The following is a 20,926-nucleotide window of genomic DNA, read 5'->3' on the forward strand; positions in this document are numbered from 1 at the left end:
TTTAAAATCACTTTTATTGACCATCCGCGGGTATTTATCTACCCGCGGGTGGTCAATGCATCCCTATGGGATGCGGATCCGAGGGCAGGAGAAGAGTTAAAATCCGCTGCGGATTTTAATTCTTCTTTTGCCCCTGGGCATGAGGCCTTAGACGTCACTAGTCAGGATCATTAAGGAACTATGGGTGGACAATGCACTGTTCACTGCGGGGGGTAATGCTTCTAGGTTTTCCCGCTACACACGTGGATTGAGGAATGTTAAATGCCTGGACAACTTTGGAAATGGAATGTCTGATCTGTCTGGTATGCACTATCATGCTTCGGTCGAACTCTGCTAAGTCACATTGCCTTGTCATGAGCACATTGGCAAGTGTCCAACCTGACTACTAATACAGATGTGGGCGATCCCAAGCCATCACCACTTCATAATCAATTTCTATAATGCTATACTATGACTTTTGGCATGTCAGTGAGTGTATAACAAAAATAAATAAACTTACCTTCAACAACCGGGTCATATGACAAGTCCAAGAGCTCCCATACATCCACAATACTGCAAGCAAGTCCTCAATATGTGGACTTGGAGCTGCTTGTATTTGGTCTTTGCTGCTTGCTTCCATTAAGATTTTCTATGGTATAAATAAAAGTGGAAGCTTTCAAATTGGTGCTTCCGTAGTGATCAGCGCATCGTTGTGGGTCTAGCTCCGAGCTCAGCAAAGACAGACATTGCCCCACTGTAGCGGAAATGCAGCTTTACATGACACTCCTTCAATGACTGCCCTCCAGGTAATATAGGGATAATATAAGGAGCTGCTCACACAGAGATTATTTGCATTCTGGCTCAAGGAGAGTCCAAGTGGGCAGCACATCGCATCTCGCTTTCATCCATATACTCCAACTATGCTTATAGACAGGTACTGTTTTAATGAGACCACCTCTTTAAATGTTGATAATGTTTGCACTGTTAGATTACCTAGGATGAAAAATAGCAGGTGGTGAGCAAATGCTGCATGAGTTTTATTCCAAAACCAGGAAAATGCATTTTGAGACTGCCTAGTCCAGCATCAAACGGCATTGTGTATTTTTGGAATAAAACCTATATAACCTGCCCTTTGTTTTTTTTTTATCTTTCTGGGAAATTTTGAAACACCAGCAGTAAGAGTTGTCTTACCTTTTTGTATTGGACTTATGTATATATTGCTTCATATTAAGTGGCTGATGGATAATTGATGTCAGTAACATTGGCTTGGAGTTCTCGTATCTTGGTCTGAGTGACCTACAAGCAGTCTAGAGTTGTGCTATGTTTGCATAACCCAAGCATGTGAAATCACATACCCTTATTTATCTAATCCTTGCTTTTTGCTTTCTGATATGCATTGGGTTTGGCAATCACTACACTTAGGCCGTATTCACACCACTGAGAGAGAGTTGGGACCGAGATTCTTGGAGCAACACACCTCGGTCAGCATACGGACACTCTGTTCATGTGCTATCCAATGTACGAGACTCGCACAATAAGACATGCAGCGATTCTTCAAACTCAGACTATCGGTTCAAGTGAAAAATCGTTTGGTTCTTTTCATGTACAGCTTCCTTTTATATTGCAAATTGCATAGAACTTGAGTAAGAGGATCGCCTATGTCAATAATCCCTTAGACAGTGCTCCCCCTCTCTTTATTCTTTTGGCAGATCTAGCTATCTCCTTATATATTCTTTGTGAGCCACAAAAAAAGCTAGAAACCAACAGTTCAGTTTTATTTTTTCAGTGAAGGAATAAACTAAGTAAAGAGATTATGGAACACTTGTCAGTAGCAACCAGACTACTTTCAACATAGCAGGCTCTGGGAAGATGCATTAAATAACTGCAGAGTAAAACGATAAAGACCCTTTTACACGCAAAGATAACACCAACAAGTTTTTAAAAATTTTTCATAAACGAAAGTAATTGATATGGTTCTGTAAAATTAAACCCTGCTGATTACACTGGTAAAACTGAATATTAGCAGCCCGCCTCATTTCCAAGTTATTTAACCCCTTAGTGACCAAGCTTTTTTTTTTTCGTTAAAAAAAAATCATAACTTCTTTATTTATCCATCAACGTAGCTGTATGAGGGCTTGTTTTTTACGAGACAGAGTTGTATTTTTTAATGGTACTATTAGTTGTACTGAAAAACTTTAAAAAGTTCTAAGTGGAGTAAAATGAAAAAAAACAAACAAACAATGAAATTCCACCATCTTTCGGTGCGTCTTGTTTCTACAGCCCACAAACCGCAACAAAAATGACAGGATAACCGTGGGTCAGTACAATTACTACGATACCGAACTTATGTAGTTTTTTTTTTTTTTTTTGCTGTACTACTTTTAAAAAAATTAAATGTCTTTAAAAAAAAAAAAAAAAAAGTATTTTTTGCTGCCTTCTTCTGTGCGCAATAACTTTTTAATTTTTCCATGCACATGATTGTGCAATGGCTCATTTCTTGCGGGATGTACTGTGCGTTAGTACCATTTTGGAATACATACGACTTTTTAATCGATTTTTATTGCATTATTTCTTGAAGATAGAATGAGCAAAAAAAGCGCATTTCTGGCGTTCTTGATTAATTTTAGAACAACGTTCACTGTACAGGGTTAATCATTTTTATTCATTTACTTTGATAGATCGGACTTTTACGGACGCAGTGATATCAAACATTTATTTTTGTTTTAGGATTTGAAATTCTTTTATTTAGTCTAACCAGGATTACATTATTCCCGATAAATGGAAAACCTTACATGGCAGAAAAAAACGGATATCCTATTTGAATTCAGCACTAAAGTTACTATGCGCCACCTATCTGCTTATTGGTTACAAAAATTGTGTTGCACAGTGTTATCTTTCAAACAATTAAAAAAATTTATCTATCTATTTGCATAAAGTGTAAATGTCTATTAACAGGATCATCTTCATTTACATGTAAAATGACCTCCAGGAGTTGTTTGCAGAGCCCAGTGTGTGTTTAAGTACACTCCCAGATGTGCAAACAGCTGTGGACATTACATTGTTCTCTTCGTGGCCAGTATAAACATTCTGTGGCAAGAACATTCTGCAGTCTATTCAAAGATAAGCAAAATACATTCGAATGGAATGTATTTGCTCAGACTTCAGCAGCTCTGGAGCGTTGTTTTTTTTTATACATATATTGTGTTTCTATCTGTTTTTCTCCAACCAACATTAGATTTGGAGTCCCCACTGACGCTCTCCTATATGCTGGATGTCCATACGACCAGGGAGGTTCTAAATTTCGCCGCTCACTGGGAATACAGGCGTTGGTACAGGCGTTGCCTGCACCCAGGGCGGTCCGCGCACACCAGGTAAGTCTGTCTATTCTTTGGGAGTAACTCTCCCTTAATGCCAGGAGCACTGCCTTTTTTTTTTTTTAAAGTTCTTTATCTTATCCACACTGTCACTGGGTTTAACTTAAAGGGACCCTGCCACCAGTTACGAAGAGGGTAAACCACTTGTAGCCACAGAACAGTAAAGAAGCGTTTATTCCAGCCTTTATTATGTAATATATATATAGCTTGTCAAATATACTATTAAAGTTATATAGGTATATAGGAATTAAATGTTCACATAGCAACACACACCTGGGACGTAAACATATGTTAATTATTAGCCTCATTACATACTAGGCCAATCATGAGTTGTTATAATGTGTGTGTGTGTGTGTGTGTGGGGGGGGGGGGGCGTGCATGTAATTAGTGCGTCATGTTCAACTATATCTGTATTGTATTTCCTTTGAATAAATCAGAAGAGTATTGTGGGCTGATGGATAACACCAGTCAGTTCAGATACATATATTCATGCATGAAGCTTCTCATAACCAATTTGGAGCAGATCAGTGAAATCTTCTGGAATACGATTTATTCCCATAACAGTAGTATGTAGTAGGTTTACTTTTGTCTATGTATTTGTAATGAGGACATTAAAAATGTTCCTATATTATGAAATTCCGTAAACTGCATTCCGAGTAAATACGAAAAAACTCCAGACTACATAAGGCCTTCAACAACTTTATTTAAGTTTATATAAATAAATTAATCATGCACATTTTGAATGTAAACCCAAGTGAACGTAAAGTGCAGACAAACCTGTAACCTCCGTCATGCAGAAGGTTAACATTTGACATTAAAAAAAGAAAAACAAAGCAGCTTTAAAATACCAGGATATAATCACATCAGCTTTAATATCGAGCTAGGAAGCAAAGCCATACCCTCAAGTCTCCTGGTCTTATACATTTTTTTTTGTATTCTTAGTGCTAATGTATAAATAAAATAATTTACCAAAATGTGCACTCACAGAGTGAACTTTTATTTACAATACACAATTTAAAACCTATTGTAGTTTTATTACATTGGTTCAAGTGAAGAACTTTTTTTTTTTTCTTTTTTTTTTACTCTTCTTATTAATTAGTCTTCCTCTGCCGGGACAGTAAAGAAATTTGTCAGGTAGTAGATATGTAAAGCATGTCCCACCATTTACAGAGTTCCGTCATAGGCAGTGTACAAAACAACAATACATTCTTCAAACAAGATCACAGGTAAAGCAGCAAATAAACAACTTGTCTTACAAAATGTTTAATGTTTTCTAGTTTTTTTTCTTTTTTGGCATCCTGGACCCTTAAATGCAGTTAGCCAACATTAAATCCAAGGCTTGTTTGCAATATACACAGTACAGGTTCGGATAATTGAACATGCAAATGTCATTTTTCCTATTTTCAGAACAATTTACCCTTTGAGATGAGTTGTAAGGCCATGGTGACTTTTAAAGGGAGCACATGAAATTCCACAGACCTACCTTGGATCAAGTCAAACATTGTAAAAAGTTATAGGAACTAAAAAGAACATCCTCCTATTAAAGATTATTCCACAGTCATTGTCAGCGGCACAGAGTGCCATTAGAGATGGTCTTTTCTTTACATTTACAGTGTCACATGAGAGCTTTAAGCCCCCTGAATGAAATATGTGGATGGGAAGAACTTACAACAGAAAATCGAATGCTTGACTGACAATAGATCAGAAAAAGTACCAGTTTTAAGCAAATAGAACAGGAATTCAACAAGTGGCAAGGGGAAGAAAAAAAAACAAAGAAAACTTACATTCAATCCAAACTATTTTTTGACACAGCATTGTGAACTCCAAAATTCATTACACAGCTTTAAATAAATGGAAAACTATATCTTAAAAGGCTAAAACACCTTTGCTATCCTTCTATGTCATTATTCAGATGGTAGGTGGTGTACACCGATTCCAGGTAGGTGGTGTACACCGATTCCAGAGTGATTCAAAGACATGAATAAAAAATATATTTGTAAATAGAATATCAAGCATAACATAAAAACACTAAAAAAGGGCTCTAGTTCTGCCTCGAATGAAACTAAAGAAAAAACTATCTAGAAAGAAACACCAGAGTAACTGATAACACAGTATCTATCGCTCTTCCTACCCTCCAGGGCTCAGCAGATCACATGCCCTACACTTAACTTCAAGCACTGTGAGCCTTCGAGGATTTAAGAGATGCCATGGAACAGCATAAACTAGCAAGAGCAGCAAAAATGACAAATCTATATGGAGCATAGATGTTCAGACATACTTTTCATTGCACTGTCCTGTCGTGGCACACTGCAATAAAAGTTTTTTGTAAAAAAAAAAAAAAGAAAAAAAACACACAAAAAGTTTACATTCTGCCAGTTGAAATTCACCTTCTTTCTTCTGGTAAAGAAACCAAAATGGCATTTACTTCATCGTATTAGAGGTGAATGCCATTCCTATGAATGCTATCACTTTTATTTAATTGGTATGCATACAGTTTTCATTCTCTAGGTCGTTTTCATTCTCATTCGTTTCCTCGTCGCTTTCCAGTGGGGCACCAGTGGCGGCTGAAGCACCTTGTTTGACTTCTCTGTCCAAGGGGAAGAAGCCAGTTCCACTAATAGTATCTTGCCGCTGATAAAAGAGGACATATGCTGCTTTGGACTGTGCAAAAAAAAAACAAAAAAGAACAAATTTTTAGAATAATCCACCATTTTTAAAGGACTGTCCTGGAATGACAATTGAAGATTTCTCCGTCTAGCCTTTTATTATCCAGGGATCTTCTAAAATTTAATTCGCAATCTCTATAGGCTGCACAGATCAGTTTGTACATATAGTAAACTCACCACTATTTGATCTTCCGATGCAGTGGAAACACTGCTGTCATCGAAATAATACCATTTCCCATCATCTTTATTTTTTGCAAAGGCAGTGTCTAAGAGAAAAGACAAGATAAAGAGACATCAAACAACGCTTTCCTGTGATTGTTCTTCACAAGTGTTTCCACATCAATTATACGGCAAGTTCAGATGTGGCAGGATATTCCATGCTACATATAGATTTTGCAGCAGATTGAGCTGCACATTTGCCGGCTCCGACTCCCATGTGAAAAGTTCCCACTACATGTGGATTGGGTTTTCAAAACCCTATCACCTGTATGGGTTGCGCTTGGAATTCACACAGTAAATGCACAGCAGATCCGCCACATCTGAAGCTGGCCGTAAGGTGAAAGTCCTTAAGAGCTCAACCTATTCTCATCAAATAAAAAAAATAAATCTTCCCCTCTCGAATCTTGGTTTCAATGGTACCCAACAGCTAAGCAGGAGAGAAAACCCTGCACAATAAAAACATAATAATTAGCATAGATTTTTAAAAAGCATAAAAAGTAATTGTTTAAAAAAAAGTGTACATAAAAAGGCACGTACCCTCTAGGAACTCGCTGTGCATCATGGGTGTTGGGTGTACCAGCTATAGCTGTGTAGTTGAAGCTCCACTCTTAGGACTCACGAGGTTATTGAATACATGCGGCAGACAAAATAAATCGTGGTATGCTCCATCAGACGCTGTATGATGCCATATGAAGCACCACATGGAGTACTTAGGGCTCCAGAATTGGCTGCTGCAGGGGCTCCATGTGCCTCCACATAGCTTCTGGGCACATGGAACTGCCAGCCACACAGGCCAGTCAACAAGTGATATATGGCAAGATGCCTTGATTTTCTGATAAGATTAGTGAAATAACCAGTACAGTACTCTAGACTAAAGAGAATTACCCAGAAGCCTAAACTCAAAAATTTAGGAGCCAAATTAAATTTTCTGTTTACAAATTTAAATATACGCATATATTTTATATATATGTATATATATATAAATACACACATATATATATATATATATATATATATATACACACACACACACACACACACACACACACACACACACACACACTGTACTGTACGGTAGTATGAAAATACATATACATATCCAGTGCTCGCCCTCCTAGTATAATAAGCACATCCAGAGCACCCCCCAAGATATAGTAAGTCCAGAGTATCTCCCCCTCCCTCCCCCAGTGCTATAACAATCATATCCAGACCACCGCTCCCATTAAAAGGAGCGGTGACCATTCACTCGTTCACCAACACAAGAACTAAAGCCAGGTACAGCCCTCCCTCATGATAGACTGCAGCTAGGTGCTCCCCCCCTTTCCTTTAGCACATGAACTGCAGCCAGGTGTCCGTCCCCCCTCCAGTATATGGCCTGAGGCGAGGTGCCCCCACCCACTCCAGTACATGAACAACAGCCTGACGCCCCCTCCCTTCACTCTGCTGGTAACATTACTCATATCACACACCTGTCAGCCAGTACTGGAGGGTCTCTGAAGCAGGTACCGCTGAGCAGTGTGTGCAGCTCATATGGCAGACATACGTGGCTTGTGGCATGTCTGCTTAGATACAGAGGTCTGGAGTATTCCTTGCTTACAGCTGACCGGTTTAGTTGCAAATGGTGACAAGGCAGAAAAATGTAATTTGCAAAATTCTGGGTGCACGGGTAACTATTTTGGTCAGCATCTACAGCCCTGCAGCAGTGTATATTCCCTGATCGGTGGATAATAAGTAGTAGCTATAAAAGGTTTGGGACTTACAATGGCCACCTCCCATTCCTCCGTAGTGGTTTGAAACAGCAATTAAGTTGTAGCAACAAGGGCCCGCATTTGGATTGATTAGGAATTTCGACATGTCCAAATCACTGTTCAGTAAACAAGAAAATAGGAGAACACAATATTACACATCCGAGATATTGTACACATTATAAGACACAGAGGTATCTGCAACATTTGAGTAACACCAAAATAACTAATACACTAAAAAACACACGTATGGGGGTGAGTTAACACCCAACAGACACTTTACATTTTAAAAAACTCTCCCAAAAATGTCACTTTTTATTGTAGATTTTGCATTTATGTCTCATATAAATATATTTGGAGCAGAACTTAGTTGCCTTAAGTGCATTTTAACCCCTTAATGACATAACCAATTTTACACCCAGTAAGTCATTACCCCTTTCGTGTTCCAGCAGTCATAATAGAAGAAAAGCCATTTCACCATTTTTGGGGGAAGGGGATCTATTTTTACGACGTTCACAGTATGGTATAAAATATTGTTGTTTGTAGCCGTTTAGTCGTTCCCGACCCTCTGCGACCCTAAAGGCTCCCTCCCTCCCTGTTTTTCGGTAATGCACTGCCCCTTTCAGTTGTGTGATATCCATGCCAGTATCCTCCCTGACAGTATCGGCCATCGTGACTTTGGCAGCCAGGTCGTTTTTTGCCACTTATCTGTCCAAGCACTATAGATTTTTGTAGTGACTCTGTTCGCGTTGTTCTTCACTTAATTCTTTGTGTCATTATGATTGACTACACCAAATTTATAGACGTTTTATTATGTTTTGCTAGTTTTGCACAATATAAATTTTTTTTTTACAAAAAGACTTTAATGTTTGTCACCCTATTCTAAGACCAGAGCAGTTTTAATTTTCCATCAATAGAGCTTGTTTTTTTGCGGGACAACTTTCGTTTTTATTGTTACCATATTGCGTTAAATACGGCTTTCTGATTATTGTTTTTTTGCTGAAAGCAGATGAACAGAAAACTACTACTTTGCCATAAAAGAAAAAAAAAAAAAAAAGGAAAAAAAATGGAATTCACAGTGCAGGATAAACTATTAGCAGTATTACTTTATAGTGCAGGTTGTTGTGGATGTGGCAACACCAATTATGTGTAGGGTTTTTTGTTCTTTTTATTTTTTCAATATTTAATCCCTTCCCAATCGCTATACACACACACATATATATATACATATATATACACACACACACACATGCTGTACAGTCACGAGGGTTGTATGAAGTGGGATGGGGAACAGAGCTCCCTTCATACCCAAGGGCTATCCAGAGCCTAGTGAAAGCTACTTGGGGCTGCCATGCCTGATGCCCATTAAGGCCTACTTGTAGCAGGGCTTAATAGGAAACATTGAAAATCACTATATACTGGTATATGAAATCTAAAAATATATAAATGAAAAAGCTTAGTTCCTGAAGCGGTTAATGATCATCCCCAAGAAAACCTTTCCATTTAAACTCACCTTACAGGAAAATCAACTAATGTATCCAGTTTGTCCCGCATGTATCTACTATATGAAAAGCGTTTCAAGTGCACCACAAGAACTGGAGGCAAAGACCAGAGATCTAATTTTTTGGTTGCTTGCTGATGTTCCTTGCAATTCGGGCAATACCTGTGAAATAATACATAGAATTCAAGTTCTTCATAGTATAGCAATACGTTATAAGGGTTATAAATGATGAATGATAATCCTGTTGAAATAAACAATTGGCCCATGCATTACAGTGATATGCGCCCTCTTTCAAATTCCTTTATAGTGATTATAGAGAATGGATACAGAAATATACAGTATCTACCTTTTCTAGCAAAGCTAGGTTAGTGATTAACTGATGTACTATATTACATAAGAGAATGCTAAGAGAACAATACATTTTATGCTAAAAAATATCTGTTCTGCATCACATTATCAATTCTATGGAGTTTTCTCATTTCTGAAACAAAACTATAGAAATGTAGTTTATCATCTAATTTACACAAAATAATGGAGTCTTCTCTAATTGCAAGCTATTAGTGATGAGTGAGCAAACTCGTTAAGGCAAATTACTTGAGCGAGTATCGCCATTTTCGAGCACATGCCTGCTCATCCGAAAAGATTCAGGGGCCGGCGGGGAAGGGGGAGCGGTGAGTTGTGAGAGTGAGCAGGGGAGAGAGAGAGAGATTTCCCCCCTGTCCCCCTCCACTCTTCAGGCAAGCAGGCATGTACTCGAAAAAGGCGATACTCGCTTGAGTAATTTGCCTTTACGTGTATGCTCGCTCTTCTCTACAAGCTATATAAAGAGTGAAAACAAACAACATTCGGTTTACATATAGATTGTGAGATTTTAGATTTGGATGACCACAGCTGGGGTAAAAGGACACATGCTTGTTCCATCCAAGCGAGGGCAACAGCAAGGAATAGATTTTCACTCGATGCGTGGTCAGGTTGCAGAACCAGCAAAATGGAATTCTTGCATGTCTGGCACCTGCTATACAATATTCAACCCTAACGAACAGTAGGAGAGCTCCTCCCCGCCAGCTTAAGGTGCATTTAGATGGAACGATTATAGTTAATAAAATAAAATAGTTCCGTGTAAACACGGCCAATGATCAAATGATGAATAATTATTTGTTCGCTTCTCGTTCATTTCATGCAAGCATGAAAACCATTGTTGGCTCGTTCGCTACTCATTCGGTTTAAATTCCCGATCGTTCAGTTGTTCTCATACAGTAAATGTGCAACTGAATGACTTCCCATGACTCGGAGCTTGCACCAGACTTTACCTAATGGTGCCAGGGTCACAGCACTGTCATCAAGGGCAGTGCATGTTCTCACACTTGTTTCATGCATGTCTGAGATAAAATAGATTGTGAGACCCAATAAGGACAGTAATTGTAGACCTTCCTTGTACAGTATTGCAGAATATGCTAGTGCTAAGTGAGGAACGGTAACAATTATAACAGGACTGCACATTGTGCAAACTTATTTTCCACTGTATTTACTTGCATACATCCTGTTTAGTCTGTCAACCCTCATATTATATTAGAATCCCCATTTGACAGGGGTGAAAGGGGATTTCAGACCCAACTCTATCATAGTGATCTCTCTCACACCGAGATAACAAAAGGACATCATGGAAATAATTAGGTAGGTTCCTTTTACGCTGAATGATTGGCAACGAGTTGCTGACGTCATCACCAGCTCATTTGTGCTTGTACAGTCTATATACACAGACAGATTCATCATTGAGAATTGTTCTGCTCCCATGTGAAACACTGCACGAGAAGGGTTTAAATGCAATGATAAGCTAACGATAATTATTCTGGCTGAAACTGAACGAGAGGTGAGCGATTCGCGCTCATCGTTGGGTCACCTTTAGATCAAATGATAATTGTTCACTTTTGCTCATTTGAACGATAATCGTTCTATCTAAATGCGGCATTTTTCTATCAAAACTTGTGGAGACAGGGCAGAAGCACGAGTTTTATGGCCTTTCTCCACAGTGGGATACATCATTGTTATGCTAATTAGGAACTTCAAAGACATATGGTTTGCAAAAATGTACTGAAAAGCAAATTACAGTTGAGAAAAGGAATGAAAAAACAAAAAAAAGGTAAAATATTGTGTGAAATCTGACAAAATATAGAAAAGAGTTTTTAAAAGTGCATTATAAAAAAGACCTTGTTTTAATATATCATTAATATGCAAGGCAGTTTTCACACACTGCAGTTTTTAATGTAATTTTCTCTTCTTTTAGCCCAAATCAACAATGGGTCCTAATGGGAGAAGGAATAGAATTAAAAAGATGTATACATTTTCCATATGAAACATTCAGAATCTGCACTTTGGGAACAAGGCCCAGAGCCACGGAGTGAAGATGCTGGAGTCCATTCGGCACAATGCCACAGCGGGTGGTGGTAATCACATGGAGAGACAATCATGGCATGCAACAGCATTTTATCAGCATCATAAGTTCAGTCAGATGTGAGACAGATATATTATACGCATGGCGGCTTTAGTAATGCTAATATTTATTTGGTCCTACCAATAAAGCTTCTTTGAATTTGAAAAGGGAAGAGCTTATATCCATTGGAAGACAAGCAAATGTGTTGTGCACTACAATGACTTCAAATACTGCATGTACACAATGCAAAGCAGAAATCAAAAATTATTATCTATGTATCTCCAGAGAGTATGAAAGAATATAAGTGGATGTCACAATTGACATCTGAGTAAAGGCCCGTTTAGACACACAGATGATCGCTCAAAAGATGGCTTTTGAGTGATCATTTTGCATAATCTGCTAACTGGTACTAATGCCTATTAGTACCAATTAGTAGCGTGTGAGCAGCTGGGAGCTGTATTCAGGGAACAGACCGTCCGCTGTTTTCCGAATAAATTCCTTTTGTTCTGCCGGGGGGGGGGGGGGGGGAGGGGTGACATAGGATGCAATCAGCTATTCTCAGCAGTCCCTGGGCCAAGCACAGCGTGCGGTCCGTCTTATCAGCTGTTCTGCTGAACGATGGATTTCAAGCCAAACTGAAGACAGTTGTTTGGCAGAAAACTGAAAGATGGGCACATTTACACTAAACGATTATCGCTCAAAAGATGGCTTTTGAGCGCATTTTGAGCAATAACTGTGGTGTCCAAATGGGCCTTAATCCACAAAAATGTGATGCTGCAGCATCTTAGTGTTCGTATTACAAATGCAAGAATCCGATCTCTATTAAACACTACAGGGGATCTAAGTTTGATTTATTTTAACCAGAGGGGTAAGCATGCAACTTACACATTAACAGCAAATTTGAGTCACAACTGGTATACTGCTGACCACAGTGATGTTTCCGCTAGGTGGAGTTTTGAAAACTACATTGACTAGCATTGTACTGCACTTTAATGTGAATTTTTTTTTAAATTTTCACTCATGGTCATGCGGGTGATATGGTCCGATTCGCATGCCATGACTGATCCCTTTTAAAACTAGCACACTTACCATGGGTCCTCAGCACCTAGCTTTTCCTTTGTAGTAAAAAGTTCAATGCAATCTTTTAATTTCATGAAGGACTTTTTCTGGGGAGTGAAATCCACACTTTCGTGCTTTTCAAAGTCCTAAAAAATACAAAGCAAATTTTATTCTATATAAGTACGTTTTGTGAAGTTTCCTTACTATATTTTTTTTGTTATTGTTTATTATTTTGCATGTTTATTGTATTTTCAACGTGCCTATTCAGGGACATAACTATAGTACAACAGTGTATCTCAATATACTAACAAATCATGCTTCATCATAACAGACCCAGTGCTTGGTATAAAATAGTAAGACATCATAAGCAAGCGACTTCTGTTCATTAACGCTCCATAGGTTCAATGTTCAGCAAGGGCTTAAACATTTATTAACCGGAAGTTTCTCTGAATGCGGCTGTTAGTATAGGTGCGTGGCTATAGGGCCATAAATATACATATATTGAAACTGCTCCCTGCCTCAGGCCCTATGAATGGAGTATAAACAAAGTCCCTGTGACCTGGCAGGGCCTGTGAAAATACCTGGTAGGGCATGTTTTAGGTAAATTGTAATGTTTTTCAATTTATTTGAACTGATACATTAAGAAGTTGTATATTAGCATCCATTTAAACTGCACAATTCTCTTTGGGAATAGTGCAGTTCTCGCTCACTAATCGTTTAGTGCTTCACATTCCTATGTGAAACACTGAATGATTAGTGTTTAAACTTCACGAAAAGTGGACTAGCCGACAATGATTTTTATGCCGACTGAAACGGAACTATGAATGATAAATTCTCGTTCAGTCGTTAGCTGCGTTTCAACTGAACGATCATTTAGTTTCGCTTATTTGAACGATTTTCTGAATGAATCATTACGGAATTAGAAGGGAATTGGTAAACGGTGCAGCTTTGACCACCTACTTCCATGGTTTCTCTTGAGTGTATATCAGATCACAAGGAGACCAGCTAACAGCATGAAGAGGGTTGGGCACAGGCAGAACCCCTTATAAGTGTTAATCAGCAGTCAGAACATAGTGTGAAATATATTACTTCATTATAAAGTTACTGGTGCGAAGACCTAGAAAAAAATGTGATCCTAGATGCAGAAGGGCAGGGGACTGCCTACTGCCACAACCAGGGTACATGTGAGCATTGCAGGTTATAGGCACAAACAATACAGACTGTCTTAGTGGGAAGACACAAAAAATGCATGTGTAATTGAAAAATGAATGCAGAAGTTGTCTTTCTGGTTTCTCCATTCTGTTTTCTTTAGTAAGTGACCCTTGTAGACATAATTGAGGAATCTGCATCTCCAATGGTCTGTACAGTACTTTACTGCAAATACATACCTCTGCTGCATTTTCGTCAAAGTACTTTTTCTTCATTTTAGGATCCCAGTCCAAGGCAAGGTAGGAGCTTTCTACGACATAACATAATAGACTGTGAGTATTTTATACTGACATGTCTCTCCAACTTAGGTTGCCTGTCCACGGCCATTTTAGCCTTGCTATGGAAAGCGCAGCCCCCCCTGTCCACAAGTGTAGAATCATAGCGATTCTCCGCTCGTGGTTGGCAATTCGCAGCATGCTGCGAATTGCTGCGATTCTCCGCAATCAGCCAATCTGTCACATATAATTCACAGAGGCAGACGGATCTCCGCAGTCAGCCTATGTGACTGATTATTCACTGGGTATATCCCTTAAAATATAACTTTTAATAATCAATAAATATAAAATGATTGGGCCTCACAAAAAACAGACAAACTGGAACTAACAAACACAGAGCAAGAATTTTAAACCCTGGAAAAGGACCAGAGAAAATATATGCAATTGACACCTCTATTACAATGCAGAAGTATCCTGCAACGTGAGACACTCTAATGCACTCTTTTTCAGTCACCATTGGGGATGGATGTCACCCAATAAAGATTAGAGGACCATATTAGGATGCGTCCTTCACAAAAAGATGAAAGGAGGATGATCGTTCCATCAAGGTAAGTGGTTTACGGAACACCTCCAATGGTGACGTACATTCGGGCTCCTATTGTGTCTCATCAACAAGGATCAGAATTATTAGAGGTGAAATGACAAGAGGCCACCAGGCCTATGTCTTCTCAGTACACAAACCCTCTTAAATAAGAGATAAAATCTGGTTCTTGACCAGGTAACTGCCCTATCTGGATAATAGCACCGGGCTAAAGATGCTGAAACAGTAGGACACCAGCAGCAGCCTATGATAGGTCCTTGTCCGTGATGAAAAAAGAACTGTATATAGTTTTGTTTAGAATGGACAAACCACAAGCAAAGCTTCTGCTGATGCCCCCCGAGAAAAAATACACAAGTGGCTGATAGATTATCAACCACAGGTTATCAATCAGCCACTTGTGTATTTTTTCTCGGGGGGCATCAGCAGAAGCTTTGCTTGTGGTTTGTCCATTCTAAACAAAACTATATACAGTTCTTTTTTCATCACGGACAAGGACCTATCATAGGCTGCTGCTGGTGTCCTACTGTTTCAGCATCTTTAGCCCGGTGCTATTATCCAGATAGGGCAGTTACCTGGTCAAGAACCAGATTTTATCTCTTATTTAAGAGGGTTTGTGTACTAAGAAGACATAGGCCTGGTGGCCTCTTGTCATTTCACCTCTAATAATTCTGATCCTTGTTGATGAGACACAATAGGAGCCCGAATGTACGTCACCATTGGAGGTGTTCCGTAAACCACTTACCTTGATGGAACGATCATCCTCCTTTCATCTTTTTGTGAAGGACGCATCCTAATATGGTCCTCTAATCTTTATTGGGTGACATCCATCCCCAATGGTGACTGAAAAAGAGTGCATTAGAGTGTCTCACGTTGCAGGATACTTCTGCATTGTAATAGAGGTGTCAATTGCATATATTTTCTCTGGTCCTTTTCCAGGGTTTAAAATTCTTGCTCTGTGTTTGTTAGTTCCAGTTTGTCTGTTTTTTGTGAGGCCCAATCATTTTATATTTATTGATTAATAAAAGTTATATTTTAAGGGATATACCCAGTGAATAATCTGTCAGATAGGCTGACTGCGGAGATCCGTCTGCGGGCTTCTGCTCCCAGGCGCGGCTCTCGCGGCGGATACCACAACGGCCGTGGACAGGCAGCCTTAGTTTTACAAACTTTAAACAACTATACAAAATATACAACACTGGAACAAAAACATATCATCTAGCAACAAACTTACCATCTAGCCTGAGTTGTCGGTCATCAAACCTGATGTATCGAGTATCATCTTTGATGTAACTGATGTCAGCGTTGCCCAAATTAGTAAACTGGAATGTAAACAAGCGTTTTTTCTGCCCTGTGACCGATTGTCCTTTGCAGGTTTCTTCGCACAATCCATTTTCCGAGTCATTATCCCCTCCAACAGAGTCTTCTGACTGACTGTTTTCATTCTCCGATGGAAGCTCCTGATCCTGGCTAGACTCATCATCAGGTTCATCAGTTTCCATTTCACCTTAGAAATCAGTCACACTTTTATCACAATGTCTACTAAAATAGCACTTTGTACTGAATACATTATAAATGAAGAACAATTCCCCTAAAAAGCAAAGCTGGCACAGTGTACAAGCTCATCCTGAAGGTACATTTCCCATATTCAATATTGTACTATTGAGACTGACACAAAAGTATTAGGAAAGAAGATACTAAGATGATGTAAAGGCAAACCACTTATTGTGTATCATTTGGTACCATGCAACTATAGGATGAATCAAATATTTAGCAAATGTCCTAATAACATTAGGCTACAAGGACGGTAAAGGGTAAATGGTCCAGCATGCTGATTGGATAACTAAGATCACATGACTATTGATTCAAGCATTACTCTCTTTACAAATGGATCCAAACACAAAGCATAATGGATCCTGCGTTTTCTATATAACTGGTCACTGTGCACCACTGTTGATACTTTTTGTAATCTTTCATTCAGGCTGTGCCACAAGGTCAGTTTTAATTTTTCACATCGTCTCCCCCTTTAATTGGTTAAATTAAAGATGGAAAAAAACCCCATCCACAATGGATTCTACAGCACATCACTGTCTGTAAAGCCATTTTGTCACCAGGATAAGTCATTTTAATTTTAGAATTGACAAACAAATGAAATAGTGCTCCTAAGCTCGCTGAACAACCCCATTTGAGGCACCACTAGAAAGCACTCCCTGCATGCCAAGCGGGCATTTGACCCAGCCGACTGCCCACATCCACGTCACCTTACATAGTAAAGTGCTATGGATGCTCAATTAGAATACCTAATAGACTCTCAATAGTGCCACAAGTGGGATTGGAGGGCCTCAGTGAGTAATGGAGCATCTGCTTGCTCCTTCATCTTAGGGCATTTGTTGGAGTCCTTTTACATGGGTAGATAAACAATTGACAATACAGGAAGTCAATCAGCACTCATTTCATTGCAATTACAGGTTTCAGTTATTACCCTTTATTTTTGTTTGTGTGCGATCGTTTGTTCCTGCCCTCATACAGTTCCCATTATTGTCAGCGGCACATCTCCTGTTCGCCAACAAACAATGATTTTTAGGTGAGCAAAAAAGATGCAATCAACAACAAAAGAACAACTTATAATCAGTTATTGGATCACTTATTATATTTTCACTAGAGAATTATCAAGAATATAATTGTAAGAATGACCATTGGGTGATAACTGCCCAGTGTAATAAGGCCCTTTAGATACCCCAACATGAAGGAGGTCTATGCTGATGACAGACTTTCTTTAGCAACAAAAAACCCTGAACATTCCTTTACTGTTTTCCTGCAATGGTAGCAGGCGACCCGATAGGGTACATAAGTTAACTGATCACAACTAGGGATGAGCGAGCGTACTCGGAAAAGCACTACTCGCTCGAGTAATTTGCTTTATCCGAGTATCGCTGTGCTCGTCCCTGAAGATTCGGGTGCCGGCACGGAGCGGGGAGCTGCAGGGGAGAGCGGGGAGGAACGGAGGCAAGATCTTTGGCCTCCTTCCCACGAGCGTGACGGGCTCCGCCGCGTAATATTACGCAGTGAAGCCCGTCACGGCGCCCCCCAGAGCCCCTATACTTACCTGCGGGAGATAGCGTGAAAACGCTTCCCCGCCCACCGCCGTCGCGTCGTGTGACACGCCCACCGCGTCACGTGACGCGGCCGGCAGTGTCACGTGACGCGCCGGCCGCGTCAAATGACGCTGCAGCGGTAGGTGGGGAAGCGTTTTTTCACGCTATCTCCCGCTGGTTACAGCGGGAGATAGCGTGAACGGACGGCTTCCATTGACTGCAATGGAAGCCGTCAGCGCGTACAGCCCGTCCTCACCCGCAGCAAATAGAGCATGCTGCGGGTGAGGACGGGAGAAATCGCGGTGCGTAATTCCGCGGTGGAATTACGCATCGTGAGCATGGTGCTATTAGGTTCAATAGAACCTAATAGCAGGGTGCAACGCAGCGGATTTTTGCCGCGAATTTACGCAGCGTAAATCCGTTCGTGGGAAGGAGGCCTTTCTCTCCCGCTCTCCCGCCCACTCTCCCCTGCTCCCCGCTGCGACTCACCTGTCAGCCGCAGCGGCACCCAAATCTTCAGACCCGAGCACAGCGATACTCAGATAAAGCAAATTACTCGAGCGAGTAGTGCTTTTCCGAGTACGCTCGCTCATCTCTAATCACAACTGATGACACTTGCAATCAGGAAAAAAAAATCCATAGAAATCCAAGGTCATATTAATGGAGACGTTTCTGTAAAACCAATGGACACATGGGTTTTACACTCGTAATATGCTGTACCAGTTTACCATAGGCCGTCATGTTGCCGCTCAGAAGAATTGCGCACAATAAGTGCAAAAGTTAAATTAAAGCATGCTCTATCCTGGCGTGTATTTCGCACTCATGCACAGCAAGATAGTGTATGGCGATTGGTGGCACGGAGCAAGAATGCAATGTCATGGCGTACTTGCTGCGTGCCACGCGTGTCTCTCACATGCTGCAAATTACGCTCATGTGAGCCTGGTCTTAGGCTAGGGCTCCATGATGTCTATTGGCTGTATAGTTGTGGTGGTAAAATTGGAACAGTGACAGTAAAATCGCCTTACCATGATTGGCACAGGAGATCAGTGTTTCCTTAAGAATCTGAAAAGTTATATACCAACTGCAACAATTCTTGTGATTAGCAGGAGTCCAGCACAACGTTTTTTCCTTATAAAGACATGCGCCGTTTTGTTACGATCATCACACAAACAAAAGTCACCATGGAGTCCCAGCCTTAATCCCCAAAACAACTTCTACAAACTTATCTCATAACTCTGACTTAGATCTAAGTATATTAACTCTTTCCAATCCACTGTGACGTCTAAAGACATTATGACTTAAGGCTGTACAGCTCCGATGTTGGAAGACGTCCGTCGAGGTTCTCTTACTGTATATTGCCAGCCTCTCTGCTGTTGGAGCCTATCCAACGTGTCACCTCATGCAGTACTGGCTTTAGCTAGCAGATAGCGCTGTTGTATAACGGCAGAAAAAGAGTAAGCCCCCTAGGAAAACCAGGATACAAATTGGATTGGAAAGGGTTAAAGGATTGTAAGCTAATGGTGATATACGTTAAATACCTCTGGCTGCAGACATACGAAATATAATTCACTTCAAAATCATTCAAGGTATGTGCAGTAGCAACAGCAAGTGGTGAAAATAAGAACCACCGTATCAATTACAGCAAATTGTGTCATTGTGAGTTTTCTGAACTCTTTCCCTGTAACTTACTTGGGGAACCTTCTTCATGGACACCATTTGGGCCATTCCCATTTACAGTATGTTCTTTATTACAGTGTAAAGGGCCATCATTTTCCTCACTGTCGTTTGTGATCTTTACGTATCGGCTTCAGGCAGCATAAAATAAAAGGAGAGCGGACAATTACATGCTAGAAGCAGCAGATTGCTACATAGTCCAGTACAGCACGACAATGGATATTCAGCAACAAGACTTCAAGCTTGAAAGCAGTTCACTGAAAAAAACTAGGGTATTTAATGGATTTCCCAGCCTCTGAATACATACCACATCCTCGTTAAGAGCAAGTTATATAGCTTATCTTCAGTGATGTTTCTAGGCACGGTTAAAAGAAAAGGTTGGCCAAACAATGTTGATCCATGGTGATGGCTGTAACTAGTATGGCGGAACTTCTCTCGCAAATAAATAGGAATTATGACTTGTTCTGTATCTTCTGCTCTATTGATAGATGTCTCAAATCTAAAAATATAAGTATATATAGTGTGATAAATCACATCAGATTTTATATTGCATGCTGTATTGGGAGATTGGTTTCCGTATTATAATGCATTCGGATATGGAGCATGTGACAGTGATCAGCTTCATCCAAAGAGGTGACAAAGCCCACAAAAGTAAGTAGCCCAAAAGGTAAACTTGCTCGTCTAGAGCAAGAATTTCTGAATAGGAGCAGATTTTTTTCCTCAAAGTCTATAAATCTAGTTATTTGAGAAAATGAGTGGATCAATGAACTAAAACTGAATTTTGAATGCAGGTATTTAGAATGTAATGGGAAAATGCTTTACAGATGAGAAGATTTAGCGCTCTAGTTGCACTAAAATAAACAACCCCCTCCCCCACACGAGGACAAATTTATCAGTATTTAGTAGTGTAGAGAAGAATATTGCAGTCGATTAGGTGTTTCAAGCACGCAGGCTCTTAGTCATATGTACACGGTCCTGGAATCAATGGCGCATTAAAATAAATGATAAGTGTGCAAGCTTGTAACGCACCAGTGGCTGATGGGGGTTTTAGATTTAATACTGGATCTTACATTCTCTCTGATATTAGTCCTACCAGCACATTCGCTTGCACCTACAGAGGATCTTCACTCTCCATGCTAAAAAACTACAGCTGAAGGGGAA

The 20,926-nt window shown here is 39.9% G+C and overlaps 1 protein-coding gene across 3 annotated transcripts in view; it reads right to left on the reverse strand.

The window, feature by feature from the left end:
• Positions 1-4,036: 4,036 nt before the first annotated feature.
• Positions 4,037-20,926, reverse strand: part of USP15 (ubiquitin specific peptidase 15) — an 84,172-nt gene continuing 67,282 nt past the window's right edge. For all 3 annotated transcript variants that reach the window (XM_066591704.1, XM_066591705.1, XM_066591703.1), the window contains 9 exons: positions 20,073-20,264; positions 19,781-19,896; positions 16,231-16,503; positions 14,363-14,433; positions 13,005-13,120; positions 9,497-9,646; positions 7,999-8,102; positions 6,197-6,285; positions 4,037-6,014 (listed from right to left, as the gene is read on the reverse strand). In XM_066591704.1, the coding sequence (XP_066447801.1) occupies positions 5,829-6,014; positions 6,197-6,285; positions 7,999-8,102; positions 9,497-9,646; positions 13,005-13,120; positions 14,363-14,433; positions 16,231-16,503; positions 19,781-19,896; positions 20,073-20,264 (1,297 nt within the window). In that variant the 3' untranslated portion in view covers positions 4,037-5,828. The remainder of the gene's footprint in view (positions 6,015-6,196; positions 6,286-7,998; positions 8,103-9,496; positions 9,647-13,004; positions 13,121-14,362; positions 14,434-16,230; positions 16,504-19,780; positions 19,897-20,072; positions 20,265-20,926) is intronic.

This window comes from Eleutherodactylus coqui, chromosome 2 (assembly GCF_035609145.1).
Source record: "Eleutherodactylus coqui strain aEleCoq1 chromosome 2, aEleCoq1.hap1, whole genome shotgun sequence".
Lineage (NCBI taxonomy): Eukaryota > Metazoa > Chordata > Amphibia > Anura > Eleutherodactylidae > Eleutherodactylus > Eleutherodactylus coqui.